Here is a 17,250-nt window from a genome sequence, read left to right as displayed (position 1 = left end):
TGGCTCCTCCTGGCTGGTAGGGGGCCTCCTCCCTTGAGGGTTTCCTGATCCATCTCTATAATCAACTCCAGCACTCCAGGCCGCTGCCAGGCCAGCTCCTTACAGATACAAACACAGTGATTAACAGGGGAGGGCATTGATTAGATACCAGAGGAAATACTTCAGGGCAGCATGTCTAGTACAGTCCCACCTGGTTCTGAAAGATGGTTGTGTATGCCCAGAAGTTAACTTTAAAATTTGGGTCAGCAGCTGGCAACCTGCTTGGTATGGGCTTCTTTTAGGGGACATCATCCCCCAACCCCAACATACAACTGTGAGGCAGGTACTTTATAAAGCTCCTCATTCCACAAGGAGAAAACTGCAGCACAGAGTGGCTGAGGGACCTACCTATGACCACAGTTAGCAAGTGGTAGAATGGGACTTGGAGCCAGGGCAGGCTCTTGACCATCACACTCACTGAGGGGCTGATGAGGAAAGGTAGCGAGGAAAGGTACAGGTCTGTTTTATATAATTTCACAGCCTTTAAATTTTTGTAGGGACCATGAAAAAGAATAACTATAATAAAGAAAAAATCAAAATCAACAAGCAACGATAAACCAGAGACACACTACGGGGTGGGGGTGGGGGTGGGGGGAGAGGAGGGATTGGGTCAAAATAAGGGGGGTGCAATTGTATGGGGAATAGAAACAAGATGAAAATGCATACATTGTGCAAAAATGAAAACAATGGAAGAAATATAAAATAAAATATAAAAACAAACAAACAGAAATAAAAAAATGAAAAAAAAATTTGGTAGTCAGTATATGTTACTTTGGTGATTCAGAAATTTTAATTAATGTTGATTAAACCCGTAACAGACTTCTCTCTCAGTGGACCTTCCAAGCCAGCTCAGATATTGGCCTGACTCTCTTCTCTGAAACTCTGTGGTAAAGGCCTGGACTGCCTGGCATATCACCTGGATAAAAAAAATTCAGTTCTTTCCCACAAAGATCCCAACCAGGGCTGCCCAGGAGCATCTCCTGCCATGGTGGGGCTGGAGCTCATCTGTGCTGTTCACTGTGGCAGCTGCTGGTTACATGTGGCTCCTGTGACTGAGGACCCACAGACTTAATTCAATTTAAGTTGAAATAGCCACCGTGCTAGTGCCTGCCACCTTGGATAGCACCCATGAGGTTAGGCCACATGTCACACTTCTAGGCATAGTCTCATGGGTGTGGCTAATAAGTCTACCAATCCTCAGCCACATATGCCCACCCAAAGGATGTTCCTTTCACTTTGAATGAAAACAGTAATATAGCTTTAGGACTGCAAGTAAAGAAAGTGGCTGCTTCAAGGTCACCAACATGATTTAAAAATCCTTTAGATTTATGGTGGTTTGTGTACCCCTTGGGAGATGGCTGTGGTCCAACTAAACCTTTGCTTTCTTTCCAGCTGCCTTTGCCTTCATTGTGCTGAAAGACGATGCAGCTGATGCAGACGTGGTGATGAATGAGCTCAGATCTACAGTCGCCGCCAAGATTGCCAAGTATGCTGTGCCTGACCAGATTCTGGTGAGTGGGCATCCCCTTCTGTGACCCTGCTTCTCTCTCCACATCCCACAATTGACACGTAGCAAGGATCCCTTCCATCACAGCAAAATGTATTCTGTGGCTCTGAGTGGAGGGTGAGGATGGTGGGTTGCTGCATTGTGAGAGGGAGAGGACAGGTAGCAAAGAAACCTAGCTGCAAAAGTGTGCCCAACTCGGGATGGGCTGGTGCTGGGCCAGAGGAGGTGCTCTTCAAAGTGTCATCTGAAGGCTGGTTACAGGTACAGAAAGAAAATCAGAAGTTATCAATAGGAAAATATGTGGAAACTACAGATTTCAGAGGGCCATTTCTTAGGGCCAGAGAGGGAGAGATGGCCAGGCCTCTATTTGAAGGATTCTGTGTTGGAGTCAGTTAGGGGAAGAGCTGGGCTCCACATCACCCCTGTTGGCTTTTCACTATTTCCTTGGTAACATTTCTCCTGCAGCATTCTTTGGCTGGCCGGGATCTTCTGAGTGGCTCAGTGACACTTGGGGGGGACAAATTCAATCATCAGGTTGGTGGTGAGAGTCAGTCCCCTTAGGTGAACCTAGGTCTTTTAAAGCCAGGTTACTATGAAAACCCAGGGCACAACTGTTAATGAATGTATTACTGTTGGCATTGAATGGACTATGGTGGTTTGAAAATGTTAAATGTTAACTTTTCAGACACTAATAAGTAAGAGCATTTTCTCTTAAGTAGCTCTTGGCTCTTATGTAAGACTCACCAAATATTCCCCAGACAAGGGCATGGAAAAGAAATGCCAAGGCACGTGTTTAGCTCTGTTGCTACCTGCAGCACTCACAAGCATCGGACCAGAGAAACAGGTCTCTGTAGTAAGGTAAACCTTGAGGAGCTGGGTGCAGACCCTCCTGGTGAAGGGCTTCGGCATGACTAAAGGTTGAGTTGATTACAGCTTTAGGTCTAGATTATAGGAGGATAAAACCATACCACAGCCACACCATTCTGAGGGGCAGGGCCCTACACAGCAGCCAAGGTTACCAAGTCCCGAGTAAAAGGGTGGTCCCCTGAGTAGAGCCCTTCTTATCTCCATACAGTTGGATACTGGTTGGGAGTCTGGCAACCACCTCAAACGCTAAAGCTACACCCCTTCCTTGCTAGGTAGTGAAACGTCTTCCAAAAACTCGGTCGGGAAAAGTCATGCGGAGACTCCTGAGGAAGATAATCACCGATGGAGCTCAGGATATGGGGGATACCACCACCCTGGAGGACCCCAGCGTCATCACAGAAATCCTGAGCACCTACCAGAAGTACAAAGACAAGCGGGCTGCTGCTCAGTGAGGCCACGCCTTGCCCTGGCTCTGCGCCTCAACCTCGAACTTGTCCTAGAACGTAGCTCTCAGGTTGGCTGCCCCCTCCAGCACATCCACACTGCCCCCATGCAAAGTCCATGCTGGAATCCCTTCCTCCTTGCTGTTGGAGAACCCACGAGGAGGAACGGTCAGCATTTGTTCCATTTGCCCTGAATTTGGTTTCCTGGAATGAAGAGTCATTGTCATTTCTGCTTCTGTGTCCTCTCTAGACAGCCCAGCAAGGTGAAAAACCCAGTTAGGTATGCCTGCTCAGATGACTGACCCCTAAGTGTCTAGCCACACAACCCTCCCAAGGGTGCAATCATGTCCCCCCTAGGTATTTCTAGATACAAAAGGCAGAGATTTTATTTTTATACTTTTATATTTTGGAAGAATTGTGTGCAAGCAAACATGTGTAATGTATGGATTTACTTGTACATGCTTGTAACATTTAGCGGTATGAAATCTTTTTTTTTGCCTCCACTCCTGGGGAATCGTGGGATGACCTGAGGGTGTGCTTTTAATTACCATTTGGCAGCATCTGCAAGTCTGAATTGGGAACGTTTGTACCTCTGTCTAAACACAGCTATCTTGAGAACTTTCAAGCTTGCAGCATCTTCTCTTGGTGTGTATTTATACTTCCCCTGGTCTGTGTACAGTGCAACTAACTCTTAAAAGTGGTAGTGTGAACGTGCCCGCCTTCTAGTTCTAAAGGCACTCCAGTCATGTGTTCTGTTTCTCCTAGCTGCAATCTGGGAAGACACCCCTCCCCACCTTGGATTCCTCTTGATGGGTGATCAGTATGTTCTAGTATGTGGGGTTGTCCAGGGAAGTCAGCGGAAGTTCAGGTGACATGTTAGAACATGATTTGGCTAGAAGTGGGTCCTTGCACTGTCCTCTTGACCTTCCTCCTGTGGTTGGGGTAGGGCATGAGAACCGTGGCGGGCCAGTGATAAGACTTGGTGTCTCTCTCTCTATTTTTTAATGTGCCTTAAGTCCTCTGAATGTTAGCAAGATGATGAGAGCAGTTGGTCACAAAGTGCTCTTTCATTAGTGAAGTATGCAGGGGCTGATGGTGTGGGATGCGGGTGAAGTAGCCTGCTGGACTGGGCTTTGCGGATGGAGAAAGGTTGTTCCTATCTTTGTCCCATGGGATATAGCACCCTGAAGCTGAACATGTACTGTGGGCCCTGGCTGTGCTGGCCTCTTCATGATTAGGTAGATACACCTAGGGCCCCCAATGGGGTGGTGTTGTCTGTAGCATAGATACAAGGTGATGGTCTGCTGTTACAGCTCTTGGCAACAGAGAACCATGTGCCCAGACTTGTTGCATTTGTGTTGGGTTTGGCAGACTACAGCTATGGAACTATTTATAAAATGGCTTAGATATCAATTCAGACAGTAACCAGGGTCTGAGTGTTCGCTAGGGCAGTTGAAATAAAATTTTATTTTGTTCATTCTCTTCTTTTTGTCGTGATGTTTTTAATCAAATTATGCTTGTTCTTTGTTGCTGAATTCACTCAAAAGAAAACACTTTAAAAATTCTATCATTTTATAGATGCTCAACAAGGAGTCACCTATCTCAGACTGTACTTGGTAAATTTACCTGTGTCTAGATTACTGTTCAGTCCACTATATCAGCCACGTATTTGTGTAAACACACACACACACACACACACAGACAGACACATGCAACCAAAATAGAATAAACTATTCCATTCATTGGTAGCAGTGGCAATAGTTCATATAATCAGTAGCCATACCCTGCCAGTAGCTGCCAGATTGGACAACATGGAGAAAACATTTCCATCATCACATAGAGTTCTGGTGGTGAGTGTCAGCCTAAAACTTGATGAGGGTGAGGAAGCACAAGAAATCTCTAGGCAACCAGAATCAGTATCACAGACTACTTACCTGAGAAGCACCAGCTTGCCTGGGAGAGACATCCCATAATCCAGATCATCCTTACTCCAGATGTGGAGGATGAGATTTCTGGTCTCCTGTACTGAATGTGAAGCAAATTTCTTCCCCCATCCCTCTCTCCGTCACTCCCTCCCTCTGTCCCTCCCTCCCTTTCCTTCTTTCTTCTTTTATTTTTTATTATTTAAAAAAATATTTATATCTTTTTATATCGTTGTTCATTTTTGTACAATGTTTGATTTCTCCTCTCTGGTGTTGTCCCCATAAAATTCCCACCACCAAGACACCTGTGAACCATCACCAAAGACTCTTGTGCTCTTTCCTCCCTTTTCACTTGGGTTTCCTTTTTAGGGTGCATCCCATTCTCCATGAATCCCTTCCCCTTTCTCTCACTTAGTGATTGGGTCATTCACCTATGAGCTACATATAGCTGCACTATAGCTTTCCTTCTATCTGTATGCCTTTCCCATACAGAACCTTCCAGATGCCGTGTGAATTCACTTCTTGTTTTTTCTTTCCCAGCCTAACTCTGCTTTGGTGAAGCAGATTTTAAGAGTAGAACATATTGAACTGGGGTGGTGAGGAGTGAGAAATGAAGGCCCCCAAACCTATGCAGCCTGGACTGACTGCTGCCTCCAGACTAGGTTCCAGGATGGCTCTTCCTAGAACAGTGTCTGCTCCAGTGCCCCAGGGATGAGGGGAAGGAGGATGGGAGGGTTCCCAGGTGCCCAGCCAAGGTAGGTTCTGTATGCATGGGTAGACAACTCACTGGGGAAAGACAAGTTTTTGAACCTCTCGATGCCAAGTGAAGTCACAGCAAGATTGCTGCTACTAGAATAGTCTAGCCACACATTCCTCCCAGGGTTATTATGAAAGGAACACACATATACCTTCAACAAGTCAGGTTATCTGTCCACCCTCTTTGGTAACACCACCCTGGGACCACTTTGTCAGCGACTCACCCTGGCCACCAAGTTTGTGATGGTCATTCCCAGCATCACAGTCCTGGTCTAAGTGAACATTAAAGGTCTGACCATGTGGCACTGTCAGAGTCATGGGGAAACAGCACAAAGTTACCCCTGGGGAGGGGGTTACTGCTTGGAGGTCAAATGGAAAAGGAGCAAACCTGGGGCGATACCAGTTGACCTTGTTGGTGGGCCCTCACCTGTGCTTAAGAATGTAGCAAATGAATGCTCTGATTCTCTGCTGAATCTGCCAGTGCTCCCAAGTGTCAGGAACAAAAGCTGCAGCTGCCTGCTACTGCCACCACCAGTGCTCATCAGCTGCCACCTGGGCCCTGAGGGGAGTCTGCCCCGTCACCACCCATGGTCACCACCCACAAGCATCCAAGAGCCATGTTGGCCAGTAGCCTTTTGGAGCAGAGACCAAAAGGTCAAGGAAACAAAGTACAAAATGCATCTATACATCAAAAGGATGGATTAAATGATGATTTTGAACCATCCTTGAGGCCTAATAACGTACACACTGCCATGTTAGATTCCTGTTTACACAGTCACTACAGTCCCTCCACTGGTTTCTCCTATTCTTTGGGTGAAGCTGGGGGTGACAGAGCCATACCCTAACTTCCTGTGGATAGCTGAGCAATGGAGAACATCACTCTCTACCAGATGCAGGAGTCCTAGGTAGTCCTCCATATCCTGGTCAGCGTGGTTTTAATTTCTTTCCCAGAGGGCTTGACTTCTCAGCTTGGGAAAATAACAGTTCTCGGGGACAGTCTACTCTGAGCTCTAGATATAGTGGCAGTTATGCTTATGCACCTAGACCCTTAGGTGGGCCATGATTGATGGACAATCAGCTTTTTCCAGGGAGAATCTCAATAAGGCTCCTGGCATGAATACTGTAGACCAAGGGATGGCAGCATTGAAGGTGAGCAGCACTGAAGTTGCAAGCAATGTTCCAACAGTAGGCTCTGCTCTTGGTAGTGCATCATTACTAGTAACATCATCACTTCCAGCAGTTTGCCTCCAGCTACCATTTCTCCTCCAAAACCAGTATCTTGGGCTGATATTGCTAGCAAGCCTGCAAAACAGGCTTTCCTAAGTTGAAGACCAAAAATGGCATTGCAAGTTTTCCCCCCTCGCAACCCCCCCAATAAAGCATAATGTAGATGTTGGAACTTGGGATAATAAGGATTCTATGGCAAAAGCACCCTCACAGGCTTTGGCTCAGAATATAGGTCAGCAGCCAATCCAGGGGTCTCCCTAGCCTGTAGGTGATCATACTGTCAATCGCCCACTAGTGGCTCAGACATCAGCAGGGCAAAGGCACAACCATTGCCCCCACCCCCACCACAGCCTACCCAGCTGTCAGTCCAGCAACAGACTGCTCAAGCAACCTGCTGGGTAGTACCTTGGAACTGTGGCAGTGTGCTCGGTCATAATGGGGTGGATGGTAATGGAGTAGGACAGTCACAGTCTAGATTTGGATTTACACCTTTAGAACCTCACCCAATGTTGGAGGAGCTGTGGCCCATTAATAACCCCAAGGATTTTGACTGGCATTTGAAACATGGCCAGGTTTTCATCAGTCAGTGCTACTCTGAGGATGATATTCACCAATCCATTAAGTATAATATCTGGTACAGCACAGAGCATGATCACAAGAAACCAGATGCTGCATATTGCTCCATGAACGGGGAAGGCCTTGTTTACTTACTTTTCAGTGTCAGTGCCAGTGGACACTTCAGGGGCGTTGCAGAAATGAAATCTGCTGTGGACTATAATACATGTGCAGGTGTGTGGTCCCCGGACAAATGGAAGTGTTGTTTTGATGTCAGGAGGATTTTTGTGAAGAATGTTCCCAATAGGCAGCTGCAACACATTTACCTAGAGAACAAGAATAAACCAGTGACCAACTCCAGGGACACTCAGCAAGTGCCTCAGGAAAAGGCTAAGCAGGTGTTGAAAATCACGCCAGATACAAACACACCACTTTCATTTTTGATGGCTTCTCACACTATGAGATAGGCCAAGAGGAAGAAGAAAGTATTTAAAAGGAATGTCAAGTTCATGGGAAAAAAAAGGCACAGACTGCAGCAACAGTTTGCATCTGCATATCCTAAGAGGAAAAAAATGATCTTCAAGAGAATCAGGACTTTTTTCTTAATTTCACTGACTTCAGGCCTGCAGGTTGGAATTTCACAAAAGACATAGGACTTAACTGCAAAATGAAAAAAAAAAAAATAGGGAAAAAAAAAACTAAACAAACAAAAATCCTCTAGGTAGTTTAGGTGAAAAATGTCTCTAAATTGGTTTTGGTTGTGATTTCAGAGCATAATGCTTTGTTATTTTTGGTCTTTTTATTATATTTTTTGGATTTTAAAGTCTGTAAGTACATATAGTTTTCCCTAATTTTTAAACCCTTTCCTGCCTCTCATTTTGGCATTCGTACTTGGAGAACACTTGAATTTTGAAGGCTTTGGGCCTCCACCCCCAAATACTGGGAATTTTTTTTTTTTTTCTGAAAGAACATTTTTGTGAAGAAGACATTTCTATGGAGAATTTAAGTGTTTCCCAAGTGTGTGTCTTTAAGGGTGGTTCATTTTTTCTGATCCTTTGTTACTCAAAGTAAAGTTCTAGGAGTCCTAAGAGATATTCTGTTCTTGTACATTATACTGATTAAGTCAGGATTAATTTGATTTCAGAGCTATGAACAGGGGCAATAGCTTGTTCGGGCAATGCATACAAAAATGCATTTTGGGAGAGAAAAATATTGTAAAACATGTTAGTGAGTGTTTCTCAGCCAATGAGAAAAGGACATTCCCTTTCTTTTTACCATTAACCACTTCTAAATAAACATGAGATCCTGTTGAGCATAAAAGTGAAAGAATGTAGCAAATGATCCAAATGTAGACAAGTGGGGAGAAACAATAATAACAGGATTTATTTACACAGGTTTTTCTGTCAAAAGTCCTAGCTCCACCCCTATTTCCCTGCAACCCCTACTCAGGGGGTAGAGTCTGAAAGCCTCCACCTTCTGCCATCAAGTGCCCCCGCACTGACCAGGAGGTTGCTGCTCCACTGTTCTTACTTCACCAATGGATAAGACAGGAAGCAGAGATGAGTGGGAGGCCTTCTGGCTGGCACAGGGCAGTGTTAGCTGAGGTTGGAGCACCAGGGGAGACACATGGAGGCTGGGGTAGGTCCACTAGGCCTACCCTGCCCCTGGACTTCACTAGCAGCTTTGGATTTTCTGTCATAACTGAAATGTTCTCACAAAGACCCAAGTCAATGCTGATGAGCAGAGATGATCAGGTAGCTACTATGAGTGCAGAGGTGAGACATCTAGTGTTATGGTGTCACACAGAGAAGGGGTGACACTGGGGTTCAGAGATGGCTGGTTTGAACACTTCCTATGTCACCCAGTCAGTGTATATATTACATTTGCAATAATCATAAGTATAAGGCAGATGATATTCAGATTCAGAAGGATGCAGTATTCTTTTAAGAATTATAGGAGGGCCTCCCCTGGTGGCGCAGTGGTTGAGCGCTGGCCTGCGAAGCTGCCAGCAGCCTCTGCAGCGACAGTTCGATCCCCGGACACGGCAAGGGTCCCACATGGCGTGCAGACCTCTCCTGCCGCCCGCTGCTCCCCTCAGCAGTATATTTCGTCAGTCTGCCTGTTCTGTTCCCCGCTCTGGCTCTGGTGAATCCTATCACCCTCCCGCTCTTCTGATTGTACCCAGTGCTTGTATAAATAAATAAATAAATCTTTAAAAAAAAAAGAATTACAGGAGGAATATAGGGGAACCAAATAAGACATCAGTGTAAAAAAAATAATAGCAATACAAAACACAACAAAACAAAAACAGACAATTATAAACCAGAGACATCCTGCAGGGGAGGAGGAGGGAGAGGGATCAGAGGGAGGGAGGGAGGAGCACAGGGGACTGAGGTGATGGTGCATGTGTGCATTGGTGAAAGAAACTCTACGGGGACTACACATGGGGGGGGAAGCAAATATTGTTTAAAAATGAACAATGATGTAAAAAATAAAAAAGAATATTTTCTACTTAAATGGCTAGAATAAAAGTCACTGCTTAAAGGGAAAATTTCAATATGACTAATGTCGGAGGGAAATACGTCCCTATTAAATAGAAATATAAAAAAGAAATTGTTAATGTTCATGATTTGTTCGTGGTTAATGTTCATGTCCAAGGTAAATCCTGAGATGACTGAGACACATGATCATCCTGGTTCACCCAGCAGCTGACTTTATGGTGCAGAAAGGGTGCTCTTAGTCATCCCCCATCTCCTCCACCCCAGGAGGAGAGGAGACTCAACTGTAGAATTATGTGAGCTGTTAGTCCTCACAAGAGCTGACTCCTACCACTGTGTCAAATGCTGTTATGACACCCACCATCAGGACTAGGACAGACAGACTTTCGGGGCCTACATAGATTCTACAAGCATTACCCCACCCACCCTCACATAATCTTCTGAGGTCGATGGTTACTACCTGCACCCTTGATCCAAAGGTATGGCCCATAAGTAGGAGAGCTTTGGGACTAGCAACAGTATTTTATTTGCGTTGTTCTACTGTATTATTTTAAAATGATTTTTAAAGGCATCTTACTGTTGAACTCTGAGTAGCTCTCTACGGATCAGTCATTCTTGGATAGGGAAAAGAAGCTGCCTGAATCTAGACCAAAAAAAAAAAAATTAAAAAAGCCTGCCTTGACACACTGGCTTTTTGGAGGGAGGGGAGTGGGGGGATGCCAATCTGAATTTTAATGACCTCTAGTCTGAGTTACCTAAGTTTGCCTTCATTATTGTCTGGGAATTTTGCTGTGTAGTGGGATTAAAATAAGTAAGTTTCTCATTCTTGGGTCTATGAATACCAACTTTGGTTTTTGTGGTATTGTTTTGTGTTGACTTATTTATCCTGAGTGGGCTCTGTAGGGCTTCCTGGATGTGTGGTTTGATGTCCATTGATATAAGTTTTGAAAGCAATCTCAATCATTAGCTCTTTAAATACTTTTTGCCCCTTTTCTCTTCTTTTTTGAGAACCCCAAACTTCCCAAATATTGGAACTTCTCATGCTCCATTTTCTCTGTCGCTTACTGTCTTAGCCTGATGGCCTGAAAGCAGAGTTGAGATAAAGGGTCATATGCAAGTGACGCATTTGGGAGTGTGATTCCAGGAACAGGTGTGAAGAAAGGATGTGAGGCCATTGCTAGTGCACCATGGAGCTGTCCTCATGGTGTGCGACTGACTGCTGCTCTGTCTCCGGGTCTCAGAAGGAACTGTGTGAAACATATTTTTCAAACCCACTCATTCAGGATGAGCTGTTGGGTTGGAAGGAGATTTCTGTTTTCCAGTTTTAGTAATTAAGACACCAATAAAAATAAATGTGCCTTGGCTTCTCAACTTTCTTCTGGAATTGCAAATGCATCAGGGAAAATGTACTCCAAAAACTAGGTTCATTCACTCAGGTCTCTATCATTCTCTGGATCCTGATCCAGTAATACCTCATCATTTCTTCAACCAAATGTTTTAAATATTTTGTTCATCATTTTCCCCAGTGTGAGTCTGAATAATCTAATCTGCCACCCCCACAAAAAGAAAGGCTTGCATAATGTTCCTAAAGTGTGAGGTCTGAAATTAAAACATACTTTTCACTCAGACATTTCACTGTTAAGGACCCAAGCATATTATTACTTTGTACTTATTCTTTGTAATGACTATGTATAATAAGCCATTGAATTCGAGCATTTATTTAACTGTTATTAATGGATATTTAAAATGATGAGAATTAAAAATAGAACTGAAAGGGATATCCATGCTCACCTTGGCCACATGGGATCAAAAAGTAGGCTTGATCACTGTAATGGCATGAATGTCTCCTGCCCTACTCTCCAATTCATATGCTGAAATCCTAACAACCAAGGTGATGGTATCAGTACGTGGCACCTTTGGATTAGGTGATGAGGGTGGATACTTCATGAATGATAATAATGCCCCTGTAAAAGAGATGCTAGAGAATTCTGTTTCTCCTTCCACCATGTGTGGACACAGTGATAAGACCTCTATCTATGAAGCAGGAAGCAAACCTCACCAGGTACAGTTGTAGATTAGGATTTATCTTAATCTATTTAGGCTGTTATAACAACAAAAGGTAGACTGGGTGGCCTATAAACAACAGAAGTTTATTTCTCATCATTCTGGAAATTGGGAAGTCTGACATCGAGGTGGAAACAAATTAGTGTCTGGTGGAATTTTCTTGGCAAGAACCTGGGTTCCCCTACATTGTCCAGCCCCCCTGATTCTTCAGATCCATATTTCTGCCCAGCAGCCTTCTGCATGGACAGACACCATGGCCTGATTCCTTACCTAAAAGATCACACATCTCTTTACTCCTGAGAGTCAAGAAAACATGCAACTCTTACAAATATGTATGTTTATTCAAAAAGGCAGAGTGGGGATTTTCCAAAGGGAAATGATTAATTAATTTTAAGAAACAGGTTCTGCATGTAATGAAACATGATTAAAGAGTGTTATGTGCCAACCATAAAATGTCAGTGTTAAGATTCCCAAGAGAACTGTGGGGCTGGTGAGTTCACTTGCTAACTTTCTTCTGGATGCAAATGCATCGGGGAAAATGCACTCCAAAAACTAGGTTCTTTCGGGCAGATAGTGAGTGCTCAGTCTTTCTTAGTACTTTCCCTACCAGTTTGGGTTGAACTGAAGAATCATCCTCATTAGGGCAATTAAAGCAATTTTTTTTGTCAATCTATTTATAATCCTATTTCTACCCCTGCTTGCTGCTCACTGGGGCAGATGTCATTCAGGGTGCCTGTGCTCCCCTGCTTGTGCCCACATTGAGTCACTGGTGCTCTTGCTTCCTGCCAACTGCTCAGTGGGCCATGGGATGGTGTCCTCTACACAGAGAATCAGCCAGGCTTGCGCACCTTGCTGAAGCTGGGGAAATCAAATTCTCAGTGCAGGAATCTAAACGTCAGACACATAGATTATAGTTAATTGGTGTGGGATACTTGACACAAGAAGTCTTGGAGATCTAGGCTTGAGGCAATAATTTTCTGCCAAGGGCAAGTCCCAGCAGACAATGCTGCATATCAGCTGGGATGCATTCAGCTACAAGAGCAAACTGCTTAGCTGGCAGTGGGAGTGCAGCACAAGGGAGTGTTTTCCTTATGTAAGCAGTGCCCTGGGTGAGCGGTGTGGGGGTAGGTGACTGCCAGAAGTGGGTCAGCAGCTCAATGATCCCATCAAGACCCAGGGCCTTGAGTTTTTAGTGGGTTGTCTTTTAGACCTCAAGTGTGCCATGTCCAGAAGGTGCTGCTCTTGCTCTAAGCACAACTCTGTGGCTCTGGATGATGAGAGGGCAGGCTGTGCTGTTATGAGAAAAGCAACGACTTCCTAGATGTTAAAAGAATTCCTAAATTTTTGCTTTTATCTCATGGTCATAACTTTGTCCATGACCATCTTAGCTTTAAGAGATGTATCTTTTGGCAGCAGCTTTCCTGTGCACGTGTGACTATGCAGGCCTCTCTTTAGCAAACCTGTCCTTTTCAGAGGCAGCTCTTTCTGCCCACTCATGAAGAATCCTTGACTTCCCTTCCTTTTTAGTAATTAACCTGCCCTTTTGGATTAAAAGAAAATAAGAATGGAGAATGGCAAAGAGAAGGGGATCAGTCAAATACCAGGGTCTGCCACAGAATCCTGGAGGTGATGCAGATACAAAACACCAGGAGGCATCAGGCAGGTAGAGAGGATTCTTGTTTTAGCCCATGAGGCTTGCCTGTCCTTTCCTCACTCAGATCCCGTAAGAAGGCCCCATATCCTTCCCATCAATCACTTCCTCATCTTAGGCTGTCTTCTATAGACATCTGTTTCTGTAACTGATTGATCTCTAAGAATATAAAAGCTAGTCTATAGTCTCTAAATTTACATTCTCCACTGTCCTACCTGGGCTGTATTTTGAAGGTTATCCTGATCATCATCCCCTGTTGACCACCCCCTGGGCAAGCCACACTTCCCTCTTATCCTTTTTCTTTGCTTTCCCCGTTCCCTCAACCTGCCTGTTATAATTTTATTCATCCAAGTCCAGGTTCACAGATCACTTCTTCCAGAAAGCCTTATATGGTCACTTCACCTGATGGACCTTGTTCCTCATAGCCCCAAGGTACTGTACAGTTCTGCTGTGGCCTTGTTTTATTTTGGTTATTATGCTTATCTGCTCTCTCAGATTATAACAGGCCTGCATATTGGTTTACTTCACCTTTGTTTTGTTGTAGCTAAGTATATGGAAGTATATGGAAGTATATGGAAGTATATGGAAGGTTTTTAGGAGATGCCTGTGAAAAAATGGAAATAGCAAGGGATTGGGAAAAAGCCCAGACTAGAAATAGGATGTATTTCTATTTTTCACTGTGAGGTAATTATTGTCTGCCTATCTCACATCATTGCCTCTTCAATGCAGACAGAACCTGGATAAATTCCCACAATGTGAGCCAGTTTCAATGGAAGTGGGCCTCAACCCCGGTCTTAGAATCAGGGGTAGGTGGATTCTGGCTAGTCTAACTCACTGTACTCAATAAGGGACTATTTTATTTCTCAGCGGACAAAATGGTAATAATGTCGAGACATTAATGATTATCATGACTGGGTGGGATGCTCCTGGCATCAAGTGGCTAGAAGCCAGGGGTGCTGCTAAACATCCAACAGTGTACTGGACAGCTTCTCCTCCAACACCCAACAAAGAATTATCTCACCCAAAATGACAGTAGTGCTAAGGCTGAGAAACTTGGTCTGACCAATCATAGTGGCCCCATAACTGGGTGACAGCTAGGTTGGAGGGTGGGGTAGAAGGACAGAGAACTGAAACAAACCACAACTAGCAAAGTGAACCAAACAGAGAAATAGCATTAAAGGATGCCATGCAACAAACATGATCTAAGCTCAGACTATTTAATAAAGTTAGATCATTCAGACCACTTGCTCCAAGGTAAGACCATGAGCTACTCTCCCAATAACTGCTTGGATGCCTATGCTTTAGAGATAAGACCACTGATTCTCAAAGAGACTATTCCAGTTTAAAAATTCTGATCCACCTTGGCCAAACCACTTATGACTAACTCTGGCCCACAAACCACAAGAAAACCCTTTTATGACTCCTGTTTTGAGGAGTCTCATAGGTTCTCTGGTGTATTCCTTTGCTGTAGCAAGTTCAATAGACCTTCTTATTTATTGTAATTATAATAATTATTTTTACAGATATGTTCCTGACTATTTTGGTTGATGGGTTTTAATGTTGGGTATGGACTACAAATAACTTCAATGCAATGAGCTAAAGTCCTATAACTGGGGTATGTTCAAAGTGCCTTAGAGACAAAGATGTTCTACTTAGGAAGGATTTTTCAGCAATGATACTTGAAGTGGGTCCTGAATAATTTAATGGTTTTGATTGAATGTAGGTGAAGAAAAACATTATCACACAAAATAGGAGTAATGTGAACAAAACAGGGAGGGATAGAATCAGAAACAAGCAATGCTAATGTCTGAAACACATGACTCTGGGCAGAAAGGATAATTCATACAGGCAGAATGGGGACATATTGGCTATACTGGTTGTATTGGACAGGGAAGGAAGTAAAATTTTGCCAAGGCCTGAACTATAACATGGGAATCCCTGCAGAATTGGATTCATGTAAGAACGCTTCACTTCGCTGGCTAGTTCTTCAGTCATGTAGGAGTCTAGCGCCATCTAGCACCGAGAACGGTAATGGCACCTTGCATCAGGAAAACCTTCCAGGGCAACAACGTTAACAGTTAATTTTGAAACATGACTTTTCTATAGATCTGGCAAGGTAACAGGACTTGGTTAATGTAACAAAATTTGCCTGAAAATCTCTCTGTTTATCCCCCAAGTCTTATTCATCTTTCAGTTTCATCTGTCAAATGTTCTCACAAGATCATATTATTTCCCTTAAGTGCAGTTATTACATTAAAATTTTTCTATCAGATTAAAATTCTCATTATTTTACCTTTCATAAGTGAGGGAGTATGTCAGTTGCTTGCTCACAATCATCTGAGAAATATACCTGGTTCACTAATGTACTGTTAAAGAAGGAACTGATGATTGAGCATCTCTCTCTCTCTCTCTCCCCACCCCACTCCATGTTGCTGCAAATGGCATGAGTTTATCTTTTTTTGATCACCGGGTAGTATGGCATTGTATATATACACTACATCTATATATACCACATCTTCTTTGTCCATTTATCTTTTGGGGGGAATTTAGGTTGTTTCCATATCTTGGGTATTGTAAATAGTGTTATAATAAACATGGGAGTGCAGGTTTCCTTTTGAATTAAGTGTTTTTGTGTTCTTTGGGTAGATACTTAGATGTGAAATTGCTGGATCCTATGGCAGATCCATTTTTAGTGTTTTGAGGAACCTCCACACAGCTTTCCATAGGGACTAGAAAGGTCTATATTCTCACCAACAGCGTAAGAGGGTTCCTTGAGTCATGCTAATGAGTCACAGGGCAAATTAGGGTTAATTAGGCAGCTCAGGGACAGTAGAGGCAGGGGCTTTTGGAGAGTTAAAGAGGTTTCTAAGATAAGGACAGAAAATTCAAAGAGGGGCTAACCAAACATACTCCAGAGATGACGTCAGAAATCCAGAAGGGGTAGTAGGGGCAGTAACTTTTAAGGCTAAACTTTAAGGCTAATGGGGACAGTATAGTTAAAGAGACCTTGGACAGGGGAAGAAAAAGGAAAAACTAAGAGCTGGGGAAATGGGCACATCCGCCCGGAGAAGTATAGCCACTGAAGAAAGAACCAATTAGAAAGTAGGATGATGACATTTTAAAATAGAGAAAAAAAGGTTTAAACATCCCATAGATACAAGCCCATATGGTGGGGTCTTTTGCCTCTTCTTGGCATTGCAGTCTTGGAGTCTTTGCTTTTGTTCTTTCTCCTCTAAATAAATGTTTCTTTACTCTCTAAATAAGGATTTGCTTCTCTCTACTTATTTACCTGAGGGTTTGTCTATGAATTCCTTTTTTTTTTAAAAGATTTATTTATTTATGTACACAAGAGCCAGGGCACAGGCCAGAGGTGCACGGGGGCCGGTGAGAGAACTCACCAGAGACAGAGCGGGGAACAGAATAGACAGATCGACCAAGGAACACTGCTGAGGGGAGCAGCGGGTGAGTCAGGAGAGGTCTGCTGAGCCATGTGGGTTGCTCCATGGCCAGATTGAACTCGTGCTGCAGGGGCTGCCGACAGCTACACAGACTGCATCTTAACCCCCTGCACCACCAGGGTGGCCCCTCTATGAATTCCTTTTTATGGCTTCATAGGACAAGAACTCATTTGGTGGTTTAAGGGTTACTGGGGTGAAAAGCAGTGGCAGCAGCAGCTGTAATCATGTTAACAGTGAACACCGGCTTCACTTTCTCATGATTT

At 43.8% G+C, this 17,250-nt stretch overlaps 1 protein-coding gene and 1 pseudogene across 2 annotated transcripts in view; both read left to right on the top strand.

Moving 5' to 3' along the window:
* ACSS1 (acyl-CoA synthetase short chain family member 1) overlaps positions 1-2,865 on the top strand; it is a gene marked incomplete at both ends in the record, with an annotated part of 47,184 nt that extends 44,319 nt beyond the window's left edge. The window contains 2 exons of the mRNA XM_084247572.1: positions 1,432-1,550; positions 2,686-2,865. Coding sequence (XP_084103698.1) covers positions 1,432-1,550; positions 2,686-2,865 — 299 coding nt within the window. The remainder of the gene's footprint in view (positions 1-1,431; positions 1,551-2,685) is intronic.
* A 3,286-nt stretch (positions 2,866-6,151) lies between these two features.
* Positions 6,152-7,809, top strand: LOC311180053 (YTH domain-containing family protein 2-like; annotated as a pseudogene). The gene has a single exon. The product of its transcript is annotated as a YTH domain-containing family protein 2-like (transcript).
* The last annotated feature ends 9,441 nt before the right edge of the window (positions 7,810-17,250 follow it).

The sequence above is a fragment of the Talpa europaea genome, assembly GCF_964194135.1.
Source record: "Talpa europaea genome assembly, chromosome: 11".
NCBI lineage: Eukaryota > Metazoa > Chordata > Mammalia > Eulipotyphla > Talpidae > Talpa > Talpa europaea.
This window is presented reverse-complemented; position numbering and strand designations above follow the sequence as displayed.